The 22,869-nt window shown below is 35.8% G+C and overlaps 2 protein-coding genes across 4 annotated transcripts in view; one reads left to right on the top strand and one right to left on the bottom strand.

The window, feature by feature from the left end:
• LOC149962154 (uncharacterized) overlaps positions 1-21,034 on the top strand; it is a 31,282-nt gene extending 10,248 nt beyond the window's left edge. The window contains exons 11-16 of one of the 2 annotated variants that reach the window (XM_090178875.1): positions 2,376-2,734; positions 2,798-3,103; positions 3,163-3,252; positions 3,319-3,557; positions 3,623-3,868; positions 21,012-21,034. In XM_090178875.1, the coding sequence (XP_090035001.1) occupies positions 2,376-2,734; positions 2,798-3,103; positions 3,163-3,252; positions 3,319-3,557; positions 3,623-3,866 (1,238 nt within the window). In that variant the 3' untranslated portion in view covers positions 3,867-3,868; positions 21,012-21,034. Of the gene's footprint in view, positions 1-2,375; positions 2,735-2,797; positions 3,104-3,162; positions 3,253-3,318; positions 3,558-3,622; positions 3,869-7,062; positions 7,447-21,011 lie in introns of those variants that run through there. The other variant, XM_090178864.1, reaches the window with a different exon arrangement.
• LOC149962153 (sorting nexin-6-like) overlaps positions 13,494-22,869 on the bottom strand; it is a 34,575-nt gene continuing 25,199 nt past the window's right edge. Inside the window, exon 10 of one of the 2 annotated variants that reach the window (XM_090178995.1) lies at positions 13,494-14,036. In XM_090178995.1, coding sequence (XP_090035121.1) covers positions 13,800-14,036 — 237 coding nt within the window. In that variant the 3' untranslated portion in view covers positions 13,494-13,799. The remainder of the gene's footprint in view (positions 14,037-22,869) is intronic. The other variant, XM_090178986.1, reaches the window with a different exon arrangement.

Below are 22,869 nucleotides of genomic sequence, written 5' to 3'. Positions count from 1 at the left end.
ATGTTTATATTCATATTGACAGCCCAAATGTTAGGTTTATATTCATATTGACAGCCCAAATGTTAGGTTTATATTCATATTGACAGCCCAAGGCTTATGTTTATATTCATATTGAATGCCCAAGGCTTATGTTTATATTCATATTGACAGCCCAAGGCTTATGGTTATATTCATATTGACAGCCCAAGGCTTATGGTTATATTCATATTGACAGCCCAAGGGTTAGGTTTACATTCATATTGACAGCCCAAGGCTTATGTTTATATTAATATTGACAGCCCAAGGCTTGTTTATATTCATATTGACAGCCCAAGGCTTATGTTTATATTCATATTGACAGCCCAAATGTTAGGTTTATATTAATATTGACAGCCCAAGGCTTGTTTATATTCATATTGACAGCCCAAGGCTTGTTTATATTCATATTGACAGCCCAAGGCTTGTTTATATTCATATTGACAGCCCAAGGCTTATGTTTATATTCATATTGACAGCCCAAATGTTAGGTTTATATTCATATTGACAGCCCAAGGCTTGTTTATATTCATATTGACAGCCCAAGGCTTGTTTATATTCATATTGACAGCCCAAGGCTTATGTTTATATTCATATTGACAGCCCAAGGCTTGTTTATATTCATATTGACAGCCCAAGGCTTATGTTTATATTCATATTGACAGCCCAAGGCTTATGTTTATATTCATATTGACAGCCCAAGGCTTGTTTATATTCATATTGACAGCCCAAGGCTTATGTTTATATTCATATTGACAGCCCAAGGGTTAGGTTTATATTCATATTGACAGCCCAAGGGTTAGGTTTATATTCATATTGACAGCCCAAGGGTTAGGTTTACATTCATATTGACAGCCCAAGGCTTATGTTTATATTCATATTGACAGCCCAAGGCTTATGTTTATATTCATATTGACAGCCCAAGGCTTATGTTTATATTCATATTGACAGCCCAAGGCTTATGTTTATATTCATATTGACAGCCCAAATGTTAGGTTTATATTCATATTGACAGCCCAAGGCTTGTTTATATTCATATTGACAGCCCAAGGCTTATGTTTATATTCATATTGACAGCCCAAGGCTTATGTTTATATTCATATTGACAGCCCAAGGCTTATGTTTATATTCATATTGACAGCCCAAGGCTTGTTTATATTCATATTGACAGCCCAAGGCTTATGTTTATATTCATATTGACAGCCCAAGGCCTATGTTTATATTCATATTGACAGCCCAAGGCTTTTGTTTATATTTATATTGACAGCCCAATGCTTATTATTATATTCATATTGACAGCCCAAGGCTTGTTTATATTCATATTGACAGCCCAAGGCTTATGTTTATATTCATATTGACAGCCCAAGGGTTAGGTTTATATTCATATTGACAGCCCAAGGGTTAGGTTTATATTCATATTGACAGCCCAAGGGTTAGGTTTACATTCATATTGACAGCCCAAGGCTTATGTTTATATTCATATTGACAGCCCAAGGCTTATGTTTATATTCATATTGACAGCCCAAGGCTTGTTTATATTCATATTGACAGCCCAAGGCTTATGTTTATATTCATATTGACAGCCCAAGGCTTATGTTTATATTCATATTGACAGCCCAAGGCTTGTTTATAGTCATATTGACAGCCCAAGGCTTATGTTTATATTCATATTGACAGCCCAAGGCTTATGTTTATATTCATATTGACAGCCCAAGGCTTGTTTATATACATATTGACAGCCCAAGGCTTATGTTTATATTCATATTGACAGCCCAAGGGTTAGGTTTATATTCATATTGACAGCCCAAGGGTTAGGTTTATATTCATATTGACAGCCCAAGGGTTAGGTTTATATTCATATTGACAGCCCAAGGCTTATGTTTATATTCATATTGACAGCCCAAGGCTTATGTTTATATTCATATTGACAGCCCAAGGCTTATGTTTATATTCATATTGACAGCCCAAATGTTAGGTTTATATTCATATTGACAGCCCAAGGCTTGTTTATATTCATATTGACAGCCCAAGGCTTATGTTTATATTCATATTGACAGCCCAAGGCTTATGTTTATATTCATATTGACAGCCCAAGGCTTGTTTATATTCATATTGACAGCCCAAGGCTTATGTTTATATTCATATTGACAGCCCAAGGCCTATGTTTATATTCATATTGACAGCCCAAGGCTTTTGTTTATATTTATATTGACAACCCAATGCTTATTATTATATTTATCCTATTGTAAATTCAGTTGCGATTGTTTTGCCTATTAAAAAAGTCAAAACTTAAGATACATACCAATAATGTACGAAAGCTTTGGCTGCCTTTTTCTAACCACTCATAACTTTTTTTCTAGAAAATAAAAAAGTGGTAGATGTATCATTTGAAGCTCTAAGAGCTGAGTTAGCATCCGTAACTGAAGCCTTAGAGTTGAAGGAAAATGAGCTTGTTAATCGGGAAAAGTTTATAACAGAGTCAAGCGAAGAAATTGTAGAGCTTAAAAGACAAATGGAAGATGATGCCGCAGAGTATCACAAACTTAATGATTTGAAAATTGAATTTGGAGAAAAAGTTAAACAACTGGAAGCTCAATTGGTAGAGAAAGACAAGGTCAACAAATCTGTTAGTGACGAACTGGAAAATGCCAAGAAAACCATTACAGTGCTACATGAGTCTGAAGGAAAGTTAAACAGAGAAGTTGAAGAGATTAAATCAGTAAGATTATTTTTTCAGCTAAAAATTTTCTTTTGTGGTTATTAAAGTCAATTTAATTTTTAGCGGGTTATTGATACGGCAAAGGATTTAGAAGAGACCAAAACTCAGGCTTCAGATGTAGCGAAAGAATGTGAAAAACTCCGTGACCGAGTCAGCTCCACTGAAAATGAATTAGATTCATCCCGGACTATGTGCAAGAGCTTTGAACTCAGGTGTGATAATTTGGAAGACGAGTTAAAGGATCGAGAATTTCGTTTGCAGCAAGAGACGGAAAGCTTAACTAAAGCTGAAGACGCAAGAGCTTTGCTGATAGATCAAAAATTGAAATTGCAGGCTGAACTCGAAGATAATATGAAGCAAGTTGAAATGGTAAAATCCTCATGATGTATTGTGTGTTTCAATGTATTAAGTTATACATTATATTGTAGGAAATCCTAAAATGTAAAAAGTTAACGGAAGAATTTGGTTCAAAGGAGAAGGATATGCAAGAGCAAGTTACAAAACTCAATGATGAAATTGTAAGTATGTCTGTTGATATACAGCAATTCAATTAACAATGCATCATAATTGGTTTTTAATTTAAGGAAAACCAAAGAAAAAAGCATAAAGATTTGCAACGTCAATGGGACGATGCACGATCGCAACTTGAAGGTCAAGTTAGTGTCATGCAAGAGAATCTCTCAACTTTGCGGCAGGATTTTACTGCGGAGAAAGATAGAACTACAAAACTGGAGGCTAAAGTGGATGAACTCGGAGGACAAAAGTTAGAGTTAGAAGCTAAGCTGGAAAATGCCTTGGATGAAAGAAGGGCCTTATTAGACAGGTGGATATTATGCGAAGAACTTATTACGTCAAAATTGTGTCTTAACTTTGGTTCATTGTACTTAGATGTTTGAGAAGTGAGGATGAGTGTGAAAAACTTCGTGGTTCGACTGGGGACCTGCGCCGCAAATTAGATGACACTTTGGCGGCTCTTCACGAGCTAGGTCGTGAGAACCAGTCCCTCCAAATAGAAAATACTAAACTAGTTCAACGAAAATGGGCTGAAGATGCGGAAGTTACTCATTGTACCGCTTGTAGGAAACAATTTACAGTCACCATAAGAAAGGTATTGTTTAGGATTTTTTTGTAGGGGTATGAAGTTTTGGAAAAATATCAACACACCCATGCATGTTCGATTCGCTGAGACATTAATTTTTGAAAATTAGACAAAATTAATGTTTTCCAGCGTTACCTTTCACCAAAATTCGGTCCGCTTCATTGTTGTAGGTAAAGTAGGATACGCGATGGGCTTAAAAGAAATAAATATGCAATAAAAGTAAATCATTGTCCAATTTTTATTTGTGGAAATGGTTAAACTAGCGTAAATTAAATGTTAGTTAAATTTTTTACATGGCCACGCTCCTCTGCAAAATTTTGTTAAACTGCCCACGTGCCCTCTGCAAATTTTGGTAAAGCGCCTATCTTCGAACGCAAGACGAGTGAAAAAAAGTATAGTGGAAAAATTCCAAAATATAATCAAATTAAGTGTTGGCACTGCACATTCGCTAGGCTCTCGTGCTGGGGGCGCGCCGCGCTACCCCAACCCCATTCTTGCTAATCACGATGGGCTGTCATCATGACCTAGAGGACATATTACCAAGAAAAATAGAAAATACTTTGTCCGCACTCAATATTGCACAATACATAAAATTTAGTGTATCCTACTATTATACTATACCACAAATGGAAAAGTAATGCTAGAAAACTTTAATTTTGATTAATTTTCAAAAAGTTAATGTCTGAGCGATTTTTCATTTCCGCAAAATAATTTTGACAACGAAGTGTTCAGCATAGTCTAAAGTATCCAAAAAAAAATTAAAAATCTTATATACGTTGGTGTTTTGATATTCACCCAAAGTTTTTACTATTTAACCATTATTTTACCAGAATTAAGCCTATTTATTGCACCTTTAATTCCATTGGTTGATTTTCTAAAGAACTGTCTTCCATTAACCATTAGCTCGTTATGAGCTTATAGCGTTTTCAATTTGACTGCTTAGGGGCTGTTCACAAATTACTTAACGTGGTAGGGGGAAGGGGGGTTTTGGCAAGCATTAGGAATTGTTACGTGGGGGGGGGGGGGAGGGAGGGTTCACTAAAATGTTACGTAACACATCTTATTTTTACTATCGTAGAATAAAATTTTCATCACTTTCAGAAACAGTCGTAATTATTAAAAACATCTTCATTGGTTTACACAAGTTTAAAAGAATTTCATACCCATGGGCATAAAAATACAGTTGTAATTTCAAATGTAAATTACAAACAATAATATTTAGTACCTGATCTTATTTATAATAATAATAATATAATAATAATAATAATAAGGCTTTATTATGGATATCCAACTCAGTATGACTATACTGATTTCCAGTTGGGTCCAGTGTACATAAAATTTTAAGATACAAATAGCAATAGACATAACAATAAAAGATAAGTTAATCAAATGTTAAAATGAAGTCACGAATAAGATTTTTGAACTTTGAAAGAGAGGGGTTGCTGGAGATTAGTTTAGACGGAAGAGAGTTCCATAGAATTATTCCACGACATCTTGGGCTAACTTTGGCAAACGCGGGAGGTAATTTTTCCAAGTAGAATGATGACGCACTGTTCATAGTTCTATAATTATGCACCGACGAAACACGCGTAAATCGTCGAGCCACATACTCCGGGACTTGATTGTAGTAGATTTTGTACATAAAGACGAGTATGTGCAAGACGTAGCGTTGCTTAATGGTGAGCCACTTAATAGTTGAACGGGCGACAGTAGACGAGGATCGACTTTTGGCTCCAATGACGGTTTTTGCGGCTCTGTTATGCAAAATCTGAAGTGGTTTTAAACGATAGTTTGGAGCGACATTGTAGAATAAGTCCCCGTAGTCAAATAGAGGCTGCACAAGGGCTTTAAAAACTGTGTTTAAAAGTTTAATGTCAAGGGCGGGCTTAAGAGTACGAATGCACCACAGTCGTTGGTTCAGTTTCTTGGAGAGGTGGACCAAATGAAAGTCTTTCATCGATTAATACGCCAAGATACTTCATAGATTCGACTCGTGAGACGCGACTCAAGGGCAATTCCGATACATTTGTAAATTTGGTGAGCATTTTAGGGGTACCAAAAACCATGAACGTTGATTTGGACTTTTGGAGGGACAAGTGAATGTCTTCATAACCTTTTTCAATGTTAAGTACATCAGCGTCCATCGACGCAATTAAGGCCTGAGAAGATAGAGCTCTACACAAAGAGGCGGCATCATCGGCAAAGAGATGGGCCGTGCTGTGCTTTAGCGATTTCGCAATGTCGTTAATGTAGATGGAAAACAACAACGGACCCAAGACACTTCCTTGGGGTACACCAATCGACGACTGGACATATTCAGAAGAGACGCCGTCTATTGTGACAAATTGAGTTCGTCCAGTTAAGTAGGAATCAAACCACGAAACAGACTCCGGGGAGAAACCAAGCTTCTCTAGCGTATGTAATAAAATCTTGTGGTCAACCGAGTCAAAGGCTTTCGCAATATCGAGGAAGACTACTCCAACATAGTAGCCTTGAGAAATAGCATCTAGAATGTCCTCGAGCAGATTAAAAATACAAGTTTCAGTAGAATGTTGAGGACGGAATCCAGACTGCAAATGATATAGAACGCGCTGGTCCGAGAGATATTGTAGAATCTGCACTTGGGATAAGCGTTCGGAAAACTTCGTCACAGATTGTAATATGGCAATTTGTCTATACATCTTTATTACCAGCATATTAGTTGTTACGTAATATAATAATTTAAGGGGGGGGTCAATATTTGTTATGTAATTTAAGAGGAGGGGTCTTTCCATTTGTTACTCTTTGTTACGAGGGGGAGTCAAAAAAGTGGTTTTTCTGCGTTACATAATTTGTGAACAGCCCCTTAAGATTAGCTACTTATCCAATGTCCATATCGTTTGTTGCCCAATCTCAACACAAACTCTCAAACCTTATTTAACTAAACCAAAAACCTAAACTTGCATTTAGTACTCAAGGAGGCTAACAGCGTATTGTGATAAGTGTTTAGTTTGTGAGAATGATACTTAAGCTCATTTATAAACATAAAACCTGGATGAAGTAAATAAACCATCGTGAGCTTTTATGATAGAACGCTTATGGACACTGAAAGGAACACAGTTTTCCTTAACCGTAAGAATTTCTCAAATATCACATTGAATGCAACTTGTTCAGAAAGGGGGATTTCATTAATTTTATGTATAAAACAAGTTTAAACATGAATATTGTTTGTTTCATTTTTTACAATCAGCATCACTGCCGAAGTTGTGGTAGCATTTTCTGTAACGAATGCAGTATGAAAACTGCCACCATTGCCTCTTACAAGAAAGCAGTGCGAGTGTGCGACTCTTGTTACGAGGAAGTTGGCCAGTAGACTCTTTAAACGGTACCTTAGCCTTTTAAATTTGCTAATTTACATGTTAAAACGAGCCATTATAATGTAAGATATATTTTGCATTTTGGCTAAAACGTCATTGCTTCCAGGGCATTTTTGTCGTTTTAAGAAAATATTGTGGCACAAAAAAACCTCTTATGTCAAACTTGCTAAAAGGAAATACTTTTGTTAATTTTTAAATACTTTAAATTTCCCAAGAATATTTTATATTATAATAAAAGAAACGCGGTACGATATTTAAATTTAGCAGATACATGCCTAGTTTTTTTTTTAAAAGTCATAAAACAAAATAACTTCAATTGAATTCAAATAGATGATTGATCTGCGTATCAATTTATGGATCAAATAACGATAAAAGTTAAGTATGAGGACAACTAGTAATTATTCTGTCTATAAACTCTGGGATGACTAGGAGAGCCTCCTCATTTGTGGTATTAATATTTTAATGACTTTCAGAACTTAACTTTAAAAAGTCTTAAAGGGGTCTTACTAGAATTTTGGAGAGGTTGAGAAGGGAGTTAAAATATACCATCAAAGTTCTACATAAGGGGGTTATTGACACGAAATATTCACCTTGTCTATGCCACTAGGAGGAAGTGCAATATAAAAGGAAATCCAAGGTAATGTGTTCTTACTCTTGAGATGTTTAGACCATCGAGCTTCCATTAGTGCGAAGCAGGACGTTTTGACCCTGCCAGTTTCACCTCGTACCTTTCAGGGTTAAATTGGTATTGTTGATAAGCCTCAGGAATTACAATTGGACCATTTTAAACTACTTTTGCGCTGAATGATTTTCTTAGTAGCTGATTTACTCTGAAGGCTTTTCGAAGGTGTCCTTTGTCTCTTGATTCTGGTTCGAATCTTTACTACTTCAATTTCCGCAACATCAATTTCATGTGAATGTTCGTTGAGAATGGATATGACATTAGTGATATGCTAAATTTAACAAAATTTAATTATTTTTATTACTTTCTGAAACTATTTCCAGGCATGGATTTTAATTTTAAAGGCATATTAATAGTATTATCTAGGAGGATTATTATTATATTCCTAGGTATTATAGCTAGCATGACAAAAGTGAGCGTTTAAATTTTGCGCTATTTTTATTTAGTGGCGTCATCTGCTGTGTCAAATCCGAAGCCATGGGTAAACTTCAAACGAGGACAATTCCTAACAGATGGCGATAGTGTTTCAGTTGCCAAATATTTTGCCGTCATCAAACTTTGGGAAAGTAAACGCGAAGGGAATTCCTCTTTAATAAACAAACTTATTAACTTAACAACATAGAAAGTACATGTATACTAACAAGGAATAGAATCATTTTGGACGAAGGAATAATTCAGTTTGTATATTTTACAAATAATTACTACGCACTTCTCACGGATCCTTGATCAAATGCTTTAAAGCATGGACTAATTAACAACAGGGACGGCCCAGATCTATAACATTTCCCTATAAAGACCCCAAATAAAAGTGTTAACTCGTTCAGCAGCGTTGCCAGGCAAATATTTTTTAACCTGGTGATTCAAACGTCATAAACAGGAAACAAATTTTTAACGGTTTTAGCGGTTGTGATTTGAATTTTCAAATTATTCATCATCAAAAAAAAGGTAAACAACTATTAAGCCTTGGTACAATCATTTATATTTATGAATAATAATAATTACCGTAACAAATTTGGGAATTGCTTTCAGACGGTAAGCAGAATATTTTACTATTTGTACGATTGAAAAAGCTCGACATTCTAAATTTTTACGACGATTCATTTAAAAGACTAAAATATTAGCACCGCATGGTAATCTCGTGGTTAAAATTTTAAATTCCAAGCATTCCAAGGAAGCTTCTTGCCCTATTTTACTCCCCCCGCCTATTTTGAATCACCAGCCTATACAAGCATTTCCTGTTATGCCCGCGAGTACCGCTAGAGTGCGTCGATGCTTGTTCTTTTTACTTTTTCCCCGGGCTGGACCGTCCCTGTTGTTAATTAGTCCATGTTTAAAGCAAGTGGCGGCAGCGTTGCCAGATTCCGAAAGCCCGGTTATCGTACAGAGCTATGATCAGGGCAGGAAATAAGAAATTAAAGTTATCGGACATTTGTCCAGTGACCCCCCTCATTTAAAAAATTTTATAGGACATTGTCCAATAATTTTACATTTTTTTATTTTGTATAAAAAAACATTCCCAGTTTAATGAAAAAGTTATCGGACAAATGTCCAATGACCCCCTAAGATTTTGAAAAAGTTATCGGACATATGCAAAATTTATCGGACAATGTCCAGTGTCCTGTGCTTATTTCATGCCCTGGCTACGATATGGATCGTATTTTCAAAATTGGGATCGTACGGCTCCTCAACCCCCTCTATTAATGAAAACTCCCCGAAAATAGGCACAAATGTTTTGTGACCAGCAATTTTTCTTTTAGATTTATATAAAAAGATTTAATAATAAATAAATTTTACGATGTACGGTGTAAGGAAACGTATGTAAATTATAGACCAATGGTTTTATTAGTTTTAAAATAAACCAATGGTTTTAGTAGTTTTATTATAGACCAATAGTTTTAGTAGTTTTGTTATAGACCAATGGTTTATTAGTTTTATCATATGCAACATAATCACTCATAAGTATGCCGTAAAAGCATTTTCTTTAATGAAACCTTGTTCACTGGATATGACGTAAAGTACGTCACTTAGAACTCCGTGATGAAATACGCGTCATCAACTTTACTGATGGGAAACGGAAGTTAGTGAGAATTCCTCTCGCGTTTCTGGCTTTGCCCATGTCAAGTTTTGCTCGTGAGTCGCGATCACATGATTTCATTTCCATGGTAACCTTTTCAATAGCGCAAGGATTATAAGCATTTTAGCATTTTTGGGTCCGCTCAATGTATGTTCCGCGTGAAACAAGGTCTCATTGGATTTTTTTCAATGGAAATATTATACAGAGGCATACTTATGAGTAATTATGTTACATATGGTTTTATAATAGACCAATGGCTTTATTAGTTTTGTCAGAAAACTATATAGGTATACACCATAGAAATCAGAAAGTAGAACGATTTTTGCAATGGTATTCCACGCGACGATTTGAAACTGGGGGATTAGTCAGTAACGCCGTCTTTTAACAATATTCTTTATTCAAAACGAAGGTAGCCCTTTTTAGTTAAATTAGCGGGAGAGGCCGCCACGGGCGGATTCCGCCAAGTTTTAGACTTAAAGCTAAAGGCGAGTTGTCTGCAATCTATTAGTTTCTTGAAACTACGTTTTAATAAGTTAATAATCAACGCGAGAAGCTCCCAATTTGCCACACCTTTTGAGCTAGATTTTGATGCTTACTCAACTTGTTTTGATTATTACACTAATGATATCTAGTGCGAGCGAATGCAACTAGACAGGAGCCACCACTTGCTTTAAGTCTTTACTGTAGAACCATGGATTGACAATCTGCATTCTAAAATAGCAATTTTCAAATTCACATCCGATAGCTATCGCTACGCCCTCTTTGGTTAAACCTGTCCCATTTCAATTTTTATGAAAATTTAAGAATTAATAAAGTAGTCCCATGGACCACTTATCCTAGGTTCTCGAGAAGGCCGTGCTCGAGCTGATTGATACGCGGGGAGAAATAAAATGCACTGTGGAAGGCTATCGAAAACCTGTCCTCTTAATTTATTCTAGGAATATGAAAACTCACAAGGAGACTACCCGAGGTGGTTATCACCGATTTTGTTGAAACTCGGGGGTTATTTAGACCTTATGGTAGAATGAAAATTGCCAAAGGGAAAAGTTGCAATGGGCTTCAGTTTTCCTATGGCAACCGAAAATGTTTTTGATCTCTCCATTTAAAAAAGCATGGGATTTTCTCGGTTACCCAAATTTTGTTAAAATTTAACCAAAATTGATCAATTTTAGCCAAAATAATTGATCAATTTTACCCAAAATTGGTCAAATTCATTTTAATTTAATTTTTTCAAATTTTTTAAGTAATTAAGTACCCTGTGAAACCGAGAAAATCCCATGCTTTTTTAAATGGAGTTTTTTGGTTTTGAGAGATCAAAAAAATTTTCAGTTGCCATGGGAAAACTAAAGCCCATTGCAACTTTTCCCTTTGGAAATTTTCATACTACCATAAGGTCTACCTAACCCCCGAGTTACAACAAAATCGGTGATAACCACCTCGGGTAGTCTCCTTGTCAGTTTACTTGAATCCTCCTAGATTTACTGTCCATGGTTAAAGAAAAAACATTCTTATGTCTTTTTAATTATTCTGTAGCAGACGCTAGATCATAAGCGCAACCTCGGAGAAGCTAGCGCCGATACGCCACCTAGACTCGTTTCGGTCGCGAATAGCTTTTCAGCTTACTCGGGATTTACTAGATATTTATAACAAACCTTTTGGAACGAAAACATCTAATGTTTTATGTAAATGAACATCCCGATTTTCTTCACGAGCTTGAGTAACCGTTACTTCAACCATACTGTAGGGCAAACGGCGGTTGAATTTTAATAGCTTTCCGCACGAGTACTGGAAATAGGGCTGAAAAAAATCCAAGATTAGGATATCACCAGGAATTCATACTTCATTTGTAAAACGCCAGTATAATCTTTTAAATAACATAAAAAATATAATATTTAACCTTTTTTTTTGGGGGGGGGGTATGTTTTTTAGATTAACAGTTTCGTTATAAGATGTAAAAGTAAATTAGTCATTAGCTATAAAATAAGATGTAAAAGCAATGCCTTTCTGTCGACGTAGTGGCGACATCTGCCGTTGTTAATTGTAGTTGAAGCTTAAGCTCTTGTAACGAAATGCCAAAGGTTCGAATCCTTATGTACATTTTTCTATACAAAGAAACATTGTAACTAGAGAAAATTAGTGTATAGAATAGCTCTTTATATAAAATACGAGAGGTCACGTGATTACGTTAGATTCATCGTGCAATTAAAGTTAGAGAGCTCGCGCATATTTTTGTTTTTGTTGAGCTCGCGCGAGACCCTCTACACGGAAATATTACGAAGTGCGCGCTCCAAAAAATAACACTTTTTATACATGTATGCGTATATATTATTTTATAGTGAGAGCGCATGGTTACAAAATATACCCATATTGTTCGAAATTGGTATACAGCTCTGAAAATTGATATACACGTGCCTTGAACTATACTCTCGACTACCTAAATTTTATTTTTCAAAAAAAAACCGACTGGAAAAACTTTTATAAGCCAAAAATGCCGTTGTTGCCGAGGACGCGCGCATCTTAGTTTACTTGTGTTTTTAAAATGAAATGTTCTAAGTTACACCGTATCTCCGCAACTTAAGGAATACAAATGGTAAATCGCGTGTAGCTCGCGTGGTAAAGGTGGTAAAGTTATGAATTTTTTAATGGTAATACGTGTCAAAGTGCTACTTAAAACCTGATATGGAACCACATCGAGGTATTTTTTTTACTTGACGTTTTTTACCATTTTTCATTTTTCTCCATAGGTAAAAATGGTAAATTGCGTGTATCTCGGGTGGTAAAGGTGGAAAAGTTATGAAATTTTTTAAGGTGATACGTGTAACAGTACTTTTAAAACCTGATATGGAACCACATCTAAATATTTTTTTTACTTGACGTTTTTAACGATTTTTCGTTTTTCTCCACTAAAGTTGCGGAGATGTGGTGCAACTTCGAACATTCATTTTAAAAACTCTAAATACTAAGATGCACGCTTCCTCGACAACAAGGGCGTTTTTTGCTTATAAAAGTTTTTCCAGTCGGTTTTTTTGAAAAATAAAATTTAGGTAGTCGAGAGTATAGTTCAAGGCACGTGTATATTAATTTTCAGAGCAGTATACCAATTTCGAACAATGTATCACCATGTGCTCTCACTATTATAATTATGTTTTTATCACTAGAATACAGTTTTAAAGAACTTTTAAAAAAACGAAACTTATGGCATTATTAGTCGATTCTTAAGTTGAGAAGACGCGTTTTAGAGAGAATAGAGTAATACCTACGTGACGTTTGTCGACGTCATCCATATTTTTTTCTATAGAAAAAAAAACTGCTATAAAAATGGCGGCCATAGCTCAAAGCTACAGAGCGATACTACTGTATAGAGGTCATGGATAATATTTTATTCGTCTATGATTACTTCCAACTAAAAGGGGTTATTATGGACTTCTGACAGAACGTAAATACAGAAAATCAGTGACGTCACGTAAGACCTACTTCAGACCAGATGTATAATCACAAAAAATTCCCAAACAACAATTAGTAACGATATTATTTTATTGAAAAACATTTCAAACAAAAGTGTTCTTTTTTTAATAATGCAGTCTAAAAACCTTTAATCATTTCAAGCCTATTTTGTTGATAAATATTAACTATTTTTTTTGATCAGATATGATTTTTTTTTGCATTTTATTGGAAATAATTTATACACGTACGAACTTTCTTTTCGAAGCGGGAACGCATTTTTATTTCGGTCAGTAACAAGGTTTTTATTTCTTATATATATTTAATAATGGTCCCTTTTGGTTGGTTAACTAATAATACTTCGTAATATTCTTTATTATTATTATTTATAATCAACGTAGTTAGATCTATTATCAACCTTTTGAGAAGGGTAACGGTTCATCCTTGGCTTGTTGTTGCACGATTTGGTTCAACGATTTGGCCAAGAGGGCGCAAACGTCGCGCGCGTTTTTCACTTGGAATTCCGCGAATTTCTCTATCGCGCCTCCGAACGTCTGAACGCGTTGCCGGTGGAACCTTTTGATTTCTTGACGGGCCACGTCCGAACACTCTTCGAAAGATTTCTCCGCCGCTAGTTTAGTTTCTTCCGCCTGTAGGGGTTCAAATGATAATTAGTTTTTACGTTTAAATTACCCTTATTTTGCTGATTAAGTTAGGAAAACCGTGTATTTAAAAGGGAGTATACACTAAATCGAAAAATTGTCTGCTAAAACTCGCTACGAGCGGAAATACCGCCATATTAAGATTGAACATCCGGTTGAAAAACAGTATAAGCTAAATCTAAAAATCGACAAATTTAAAAAACTTTCCACTAGTTTTAAAGTAAGCTAGGGATACTTGCGCTAGTTAAATAAACAAGTTATGTTAGCAGGCGATCTTTATATTTAGTTTATATTCCCTTTAAAACTCTGAAGAAATTATTTACACATATATACAATTAATGTTGGCGAACCGTAAATACCACCATATTAAGATTGAACATCCGGTCGAAAAGCAATATTAACTAATTCGAAAAATGGTCTGCTGACACTCACTACGAATTGTTTTTAAACGTAACTAGCGCCAATCAGCCATAGTGGCGTAAATGTGAAATTCGTTGACTTAAATTTTTTTTAAACAGGGTTGCCACAAGTCAGGCAATATACATAAAAAACCAGGGGAATTAACAGAATTTGTAAAAAGTCCGTTTTATAAAACAAAATAATTGTAAATTTAAGATCACTAAGTTTAAAAGTCATCAGAGTCACCGGAGTTCGCTTCAGTCGCGTTATGGAAGACATCACTTTTAATGAAACAATCATTTGATTTTTAGTTAGGGGGGGGGGGGAAATCTTACTCCTCGAGCATGAGAGGATTTAGAAACAACGCTAAAAAACGTCTCAAACTTATGTTATCTTAGATATTAGCTTAGCTTAGTATTATCATATGCACCATAATTACTCATAAGTATGCCTCTGTATGACATTTCCATTGAAAAAAATTCAATGAGACCTTGTTTCACGCGGAACATACATTAAGCGGACCCAAAAATGCAAAAATGCTTATAATCCTTGCTCTATTGAAAAGGTTACCATGGAAATGAAATCATGTGATCGCGAGGCACGAGCTAAACTTGACATGGGCAAAGCCAGAAACGCGCGAGGAATTCTCACTAACTTCCGTTTCCAATCAGTAAAGTTGATGACGCGTATTTCGTCACGGAAATGGAAAGTGACGTAATTTACGTCATATCCCGTGAACAAGGTTTCATTAACCAAAATGCTTTTATGGTATACTTATGAGTGATTATGTTACATATGGTATTATTGTAGACCGTGATGCAGCATATTGCCAGACTTACGATAATGATCGTACACTTCGATAATTTGAGCTAATTTTTGGGACGTACGATAATTTCAATATAGTACGCATTTTTAGGTAATTCAACTTGCGCGTACGATAATGTAAGATATTTTTCTTAATTTGGCTGAAAACCAGTTAAAACTGCGACTTAAAAACAATTTTTTATTCGGTCAAACTTTAAGTGTTATTAAAAATTTTGATTTCACAACTTTAACGTTAGAATTTCGCACAAAATACAAATTTACCTCCAATTTTCTGAAATCGATATTTTTTGGATTTGGTACAATAATTAATATTGTTACATAAGTGTGTCACGTCCTAATCTTCACATACAAAAGTTTTACTGAGAACTATTCGCAAGACAGACTGCATACGGGCTTCGTCACCGTTTTGCGTCCACTTGCTCCCGCGTCACACGTAGCCTTTGACAGCGCCTCGCTAGGGGGATACTTTCTTCTTGTGATGACGGCACTTCATTACTACTGTAGCTCTCAGTAAACTATTCCCCAAAGTGACAAACGTATGGAAACATCTTATAGACTTATGGTATAAATAAATATATTCTTGATTAGGCCTTGGCGGTATTAGCATTTTAGATTGATAAAAGTTAGAGAATTTGAGAGTCTTAAGGTGGTGTTCCGGGATTTTGGAGTAGGTTAAGAAGAGTAACGCTATGGCGTCATTTTACTCCGATAGTTCTTTTTATAAAATAACCTTGGTCATCTTGTTGAAATGTTGCCTCCCCGCTTCAGCTGGGGAGCCGTTTTCTCTCCCACTAAAGAGTTTATGAACTCATTCTTAGACATTGGCTGAACTATTCCAGGGCAACATTTCAACAAGTTGGGCAAGCGTAAAGACCTTTTATAAAATCAACAATTCTGTGATGGCGAATAGAATAGTTCGAGTCGGAGTAAAAACGTTTTTCCAAAATTTTGTTGGTTTCTTTTCGCCTGTACTCGGACTACAAGTGTACTCTTTTTACCTTAAAACGTTTCATTCGCCTGTTTTGGGGATAGGAAATACTCCGGCCCATAAACTATTCGCTTGTTCCGGATGATTAGGCATTTTTAGCAGATACATTTTGGGCTAGCAGACGACAAAATCCGATTTACTCCTTTACACCTCCTTTCCAGAAGGAGTAAAAAGAGTAGCCCTAATACTCCGGAACAAGCGAATAGTTTGTGGGCTGGAATAATTATCACCCCGGAACAGGCAAATTAAATGTTTGAGGGTAAAAAGAGTCTGAGAACCGGCGAAAAGAAACCGCCTTTATTTGGATTTGTTTGACTTATTATTGCTTAATGCATCGTCTGGATGATGACTTTTACAATCACGTTTAATTACTTTTTGAAGTGAGTATAACCCTAGCAGGAAAGATCAAGCTTCCGTCATTACACACTAGTGGCGCGACAGTCTTAAACATTGCAAAAACAAACCTGCCGCGAGAGTATATCTCAGAGCAGGAATTCATACCTCTACTTGGAATGCTTATGGCGGCAGAGTTTCGTCTCGATGTGGCGGACTGTTTTTTTGACGTCACTATGTTAACTTAACAAACAACAACGTGAGAGGAGAGCGCGCGTAGGCGGGACCAAAGCCGTCAGAGTCCTCTTACCATACGCGATACGGCAGGATAAGCATTCCAAGTAGAGGTATGGATTCCTGCTCTGAACGATATTTAATTATACCTCGCAGGAGGGTGGCAGCTTGAAATTATCTACTTCGTTATAGACTGTAGCGCCACCAGTGAGTATTGGCGGAAGCTTGACATCCCCATAGAAAATATAGCAACTCTATCTTTGGCAATATTATCAATGATAAAATGTTAGTTTCTTCCCTATCAATTCCCGTGTTAAATTTGACTGACACTGTTTCCGAGAGTGACAACACAATTTAAGTGTACTTCTGAGTATGATTTAACTGTGGTCTGATAAATGTTCGTGATCATATTTCTGTTTACTGTTATCAGAGGTATATAGTATTTATATTTTACGAGGGTGCTACCCAAATCCACATACTGCTTATGTCATTTGCTTGAAAAAAATGTGCTTTTCAGAAGAAAATTGTATCCATTAACAGTGGGAAAAATGGAAAGTAAATATCCCTGCAGAATATAATTTTAACATTTAATTAATAAATTATTATTTTTGCTACAGCAGGACTCGCGACGACGAAATTGTAAGCGAGGACTGCAACCGCATGTACTTGCCACAGTTTTTTTACAATCAAATTTCCTGACTTTTCCAGGTTTTCACTGACCATCTCCTGAGATTTTCCTTGACTTATTTTGTGCCAAGATTGTATTTTTTAACCTATAGTTTAGTAAAAGTTTCCTATTTGTAACTGAACTTAAATTCCCTGACATTTCCCTAATTTTTATACCCATATTCAAATTCCCTGACTTTTCCTGGAATTCCAGGTTTTACAGGTACCGTGGCAACCCTGTTATGTAATTGCTGTAGTAAAGTCCAATCACTTTCTTCTTAATCGCGTATCCGGGTTTATTACAAAAGCTAGCAAAACTTTATCAGTCACAACTACTCCCCGGAACCTTCTTCGCGAACCAGCGCGCACGAATCAAATTTAACGTGGCAACCTGCTTCGATGCCAACATGACAGAATTCGGCAAATAACTAGTTAATTAGACGTGTTTGAGCTGTCATATGACACTTATAATTACTGGAAATTACAGGCTTATTTACCTGCTTTTATACCATAACATGCCGAAGTATTTTCCTCGAGCAAAATAAATTTTAAGACCCACCAAATAGATGTTTCTATAAATGTATAAAAACGTTTTTCTCCGCGTCACGAGCTTAAGCTTTTTAGTACTTTATTGGCACGCGCGTTTCGCACGAGGACTTCAAAATCTTTATCGACTCCAGCGCTTGCTCTCTATCTTCAATAACAGGAATCCATATCTCTACTTGGAATGCTTATCGTGGCCATAGATATAGGAAACGTATATAAAGGTCTAGATAAAATATTTCAAAGGGAGTGAATACGGAGGTGACCGCTAGCAGAAACGCGTAATTTCTGCAGGCTATAAGGCGCTATCTATCGGTAAGAAAGCTCGTGCTATCGTCGCGAGAGCCATTGTCTCCTGCTTACAAATTATACTAAAAGTCACCAACAGATGGTGTCTAAAGACTATGGCCTGGGGAAAGGTCAAGTACTTAGTACTAAAATGCTAAGAGAGCTCGCGCTCTTGGTCACGTGCCTTCCTCGGTGTCCGCTAGGTGTCAATTCCGTATTTTATGTTAGGCTTAGACGCCCCGAAATTTATCTAGACCTTTGTATACATTTCTTATATCTATGATCGCGGCAGAGTTTCGTCTCGATGTGGCTGACGGTTTTTTTGACGTCACTATGTTAACTTAACAAACAACAACGTGAGAGGGGATTTTTTCACTCGTAGGCCGTCAGAGTGAACTTACCATACGCGATACGCCAGGATAAGCATTCCAAGTAGAGGTATGGATTCCTGTCAATAACTATAGCTAGTGACGTAGAAAAACCTTTACACGTGACCTCCCGTATTTTATAGAAACGCCTATTGGTCGATTTCAATTTGCGCGTGGAAATACGTCGCCACGTTAGGGTATAAAAGTAAGTAAACAAGCTTACTAAACTTCGAAAATATTTTGTAAAAGCTACTAGTCTTGTTCCATGAATTCCATTGAATTATCTAATAAGAAACTTTCGCCGCTAGTCGCGTGACCAAACTAAAGGTCATCTACGTCACGGCCAACTTTGATTTATCGCGCATCTCTCGCGCTACAGCGGCCATCTCATTCGTTGACGTTCCTGTGTTAACCTATGAGCAAAAGATGTGTATGACGTCAGCGCCCCTAGCGGATTATTATTTTTAGTATAGTTTTTACATTGGGGACAATATAACCACCGAGCGTGGCGCTGAACTCCTACACGTTATAGTACAGTTTATAGGGGGAAAATCCTTGCTCGCGGAATTTCGACGAATGTGTTGGCCGTAGTAGCGCGAACAGCGCGTGATCAAAGTTGGCCGTGTCTACGTAGAAGGAGCCTAATTATTCCATTGGTCTAGTCTTGACTAGAGCCACAGTCACACGACAACTAACTGGTGGTTTTGGAAGCAACACGAAGACGGTTCGGCGGCTAGTTATGAAGGATCACGGCCAACTTAGATCCACTGCTACTCTCACTAGAAGTTGGCCGTGGAAGGATAAAAAAAATTGTGTCTATATTTTTGCGATAAATCAGGGTACATGAAGTGATTGGACGATACTACAACCATGGTAAAAGGCTCATTGGACTCCAGTCTATGCTTTAATACTTCGTCGTCGTGTATCCTGCTTCATAAAAAAATACAATCACGCCATAAAGATTAATACTGGTTGCTAAGTAAGGCCTGTGTGAACCATTGAATTTGGAATAATACTGCTAGAATTGCAATTACGATTTCGGTTGCCATGGTTACGCGGGACCTGTTCTGATAAGACTGTACGAAATTCATCTTTATAATTAGGCGGTAGCGCCATCTATATTTTGTAAAGTTATATGGCTAAAAATAAATAATTATTAGCGAACTCACCGTAAATTTAGTTAAAAAGGATCGTGATGTCAGAATAAAATTATTTTTAAGCAACTTCAAAGGTTTGTTTGTTACGAGTAATCATACATTTCAATTTCGCATCAGATTCACGAAAAAATTCAATTGCAATATAGTTGCCACCACTAGAGACAGATGCCGCCACGGTAGAACGATAAAGTTGATAAAGGCTCCTTTATTGAACGAAATTGGTCCCGCGCCAGCCAGATTTAGTTGTACCTCTATTTATTCCCAACTCATCTCTATTCTACCTCATTGAATATATATATATATATATATATATATATATATATATATATATATATATATATATATATATATATATATATATATATATATATATATATATATATATATATATATATATATATATATATATATATATATATATATATATATATATGGCTTAAATAATACATTTAATATTAGGCCTATAGCATCCAGATACAATAAACCGAACAAGCTGATATTCCTTTTCTATATTGTTTATGGAAAATTGCGTCGAAGCCCGTTAGAGTTTGTGTTGTAACTGATCTCAGTAAACATTTTGCATCTAGATTCTAAGTACAGTACTCAAATCTTCAAAAGAATTTATAGGAAAAATAGGATTATATTTCTAAAAATATAGGACTTTATAGGACTATTTTTTTAAACATTAAGGGATTTAATAGGACTATATGCCATTTCATTTACTAACTTTATGCATTTAAAAACTAAATCTATATTTAGTGAAATAAATCTTTGATTTTCATTTAAAAATAGAAACTATTTAATCATTTTATCACAAAATATACTAATAGCTATAACCAGGTTAACAATAACAAAAGTAAATACTAGAATGACTTTGTATAGGAAATTATCCTAAGCTAAATCTAGCAATTTAACTGACAAGTGAGTGGCGGGATTTGAAATGGGCAAAATACCAAAATTATAGGATTTTATAGGACTTTTTGGAGATTTTGCTAAACAATATATTATAAATAGGACATTGTTGAAAATATAGGAATTATAGAACCTATGGGGGCCCTGAAGTGTAATATTTAAAAATATTACAGACTTATGCTAACATTTATGGCCATGGGTTAGTAGGTTTTTACATTTTAGGTCTCCATAAACGAAAACATCAATTTAGACCCTCAAAGACTGTAACTAAGTAGGGCAATAATTTAAAGCGACTCGGTTAATAAACGCTACAAACCCAAAAAGGTATAACGGGGCTGTTCATTTATTTACTTAAGACAAAAAATTCCTCTAGATTTTATTGTATCAAGAAACTAACCACCGCGTCACGAAAAATTTGCTCAAATAATTATAACATTTAAGGATTCGAAAATTGTTTGAAAACCACAGTCACCCTCCAAAGAAGCTGAATAATAATAATTATAAATACAGAAACATTCCAACTGAAGGAACCTCGAGTCTTCCGCGTTAAGTTCGCGTTTTAATTATAGTTTTTCCCGCTTTTTAAATACTTCGAAAACTTTATGGCCTGTAAAGCATTCAAAACGTTATAAAACAGTTACGCCAACTAATTCCCACTCCAGTTTATCCCCTTTTTTATTTAACGGGAAAAAAGCGAGCTTAAAATTGAGTGGTTCATTAAATTTCTATTGAACTATAAAAAGTTTTGACGTTTTAACGACCATGACATTGAAAATAATACCAAAATAATAAAAAGTAAAAAAAACGCGTACGGAAGAACGATACTCTAGGCGGTTTTTACTTTTTGCTTCCTTTTTTAAACACCACATTTCCTTATTATCGGCCCTTTTTTCGCTAAGCGCGCGAGCAAGGAGTAATAAGTAACGAACGGGATTAGCGAACGTGATACCAATGGCTACGGGATAAAATAACTGTAGTTGCCAATCCGCACGTGCTCCGTCGTACTTAGTGGTCCACGCAAGCCGTAGAGAATAGTCTGCTACACGGTTTTTCGACGCAAAAAACTTTCAAGCGTAACAGGGTCCGACTGGTCGTTCAACTCTCATTTGATTTGACGTGTTCCGTAAGTTTTCACTCAAAAATGTGGTTAAGGCTAGTTTTATCAAAACTGCAGCGTGTCTATCTTAATTGGTTTTTGTCAAATCCATCCGAGCGTTGAAAACCCCGTCGCGATTTACGGTTTAAAGTCACGATGGACAAATTACACGCGACCCACGTTTACACCTTTTGGACAACTTTCTAGCCCCTAATTGCTGGATTCTTTGTTTAGTTTTTTTTTAACGTTTTATGATGAATAAGGGTTCCGTTTAACGGTGATTTATTAGCCTCCTACCCTTATTGAAGGTTTTGAAATGGTATTGTTCTGGCTGTGGGCTGTAAGGCATCATGTTTATGTCGGGCAATTGTAACAGTAATTTTACGCCCCCTAACGAACGCCTTTATTACTGGAGACGTTTGGATGGTTTTTACCAAAAGTTTTTATCGGAGAAAATCTTTCGCGGTAATTGTGGAAAACATTAAGTACCGAGTTTAGTTAGGCTTATTTCCGGTCTTCCTTTTATGTTTCAAATCTGGGCTGGACATTTACCTGTCTAATATTTGACAACCCGTTGTTTCATAATCGTGGTTGCATATCAGTGTGCTGTCTAATTGTGATAGTTATTCTTCGCTTTTTTTTGGTATTATTTTTTCGAAAGGGACTACAATTATTATTTGTCGGATGTTTTAGAATTGGTGCTGGGAATTTGTCAGAATTTTTATTGTTTTTAAACAGGGTAGTCATGAGTCAGGGAAATTTGTAAATAGGCCTAAGAAGTCGAGGAAATTTCAGGGCAATTATAAGAACTTGTAAAAAGTCAGTGAACTTACCTTAAATTTTTATAAAACTAAGCTTGCAATATTTTTTAAGTTAAAAATAATTGTTATAATGAAATATAAACTGAAGTCAATTAATAAACTTTGGATAAGATGAAAATGGTTTAATTTTCGCCATAAAAAGGACAGGAAAAATCTAGAATTATCGGCGAGAAATCAGGGAAATTTTATCT

This window comes from Leiobunum rupestre, chromosome 1, assembly GCF_980474605.1.
Source record: "Leiobunum rupestre chromosome 1, qqLeiRupe1.1.hap1, whole genome shotgun sequence".
Taxonomy (NCBI): domain Eukaryota; kingdom Metazoa; phylum Arthropoda; class Arachnida; order Opiliones; family Sclerosomatidae; genus Leiobunum; species Leiobunum rupestre.
This window is presented reverse-complemented; position numbering and strand designations above follow the sequence as displayed.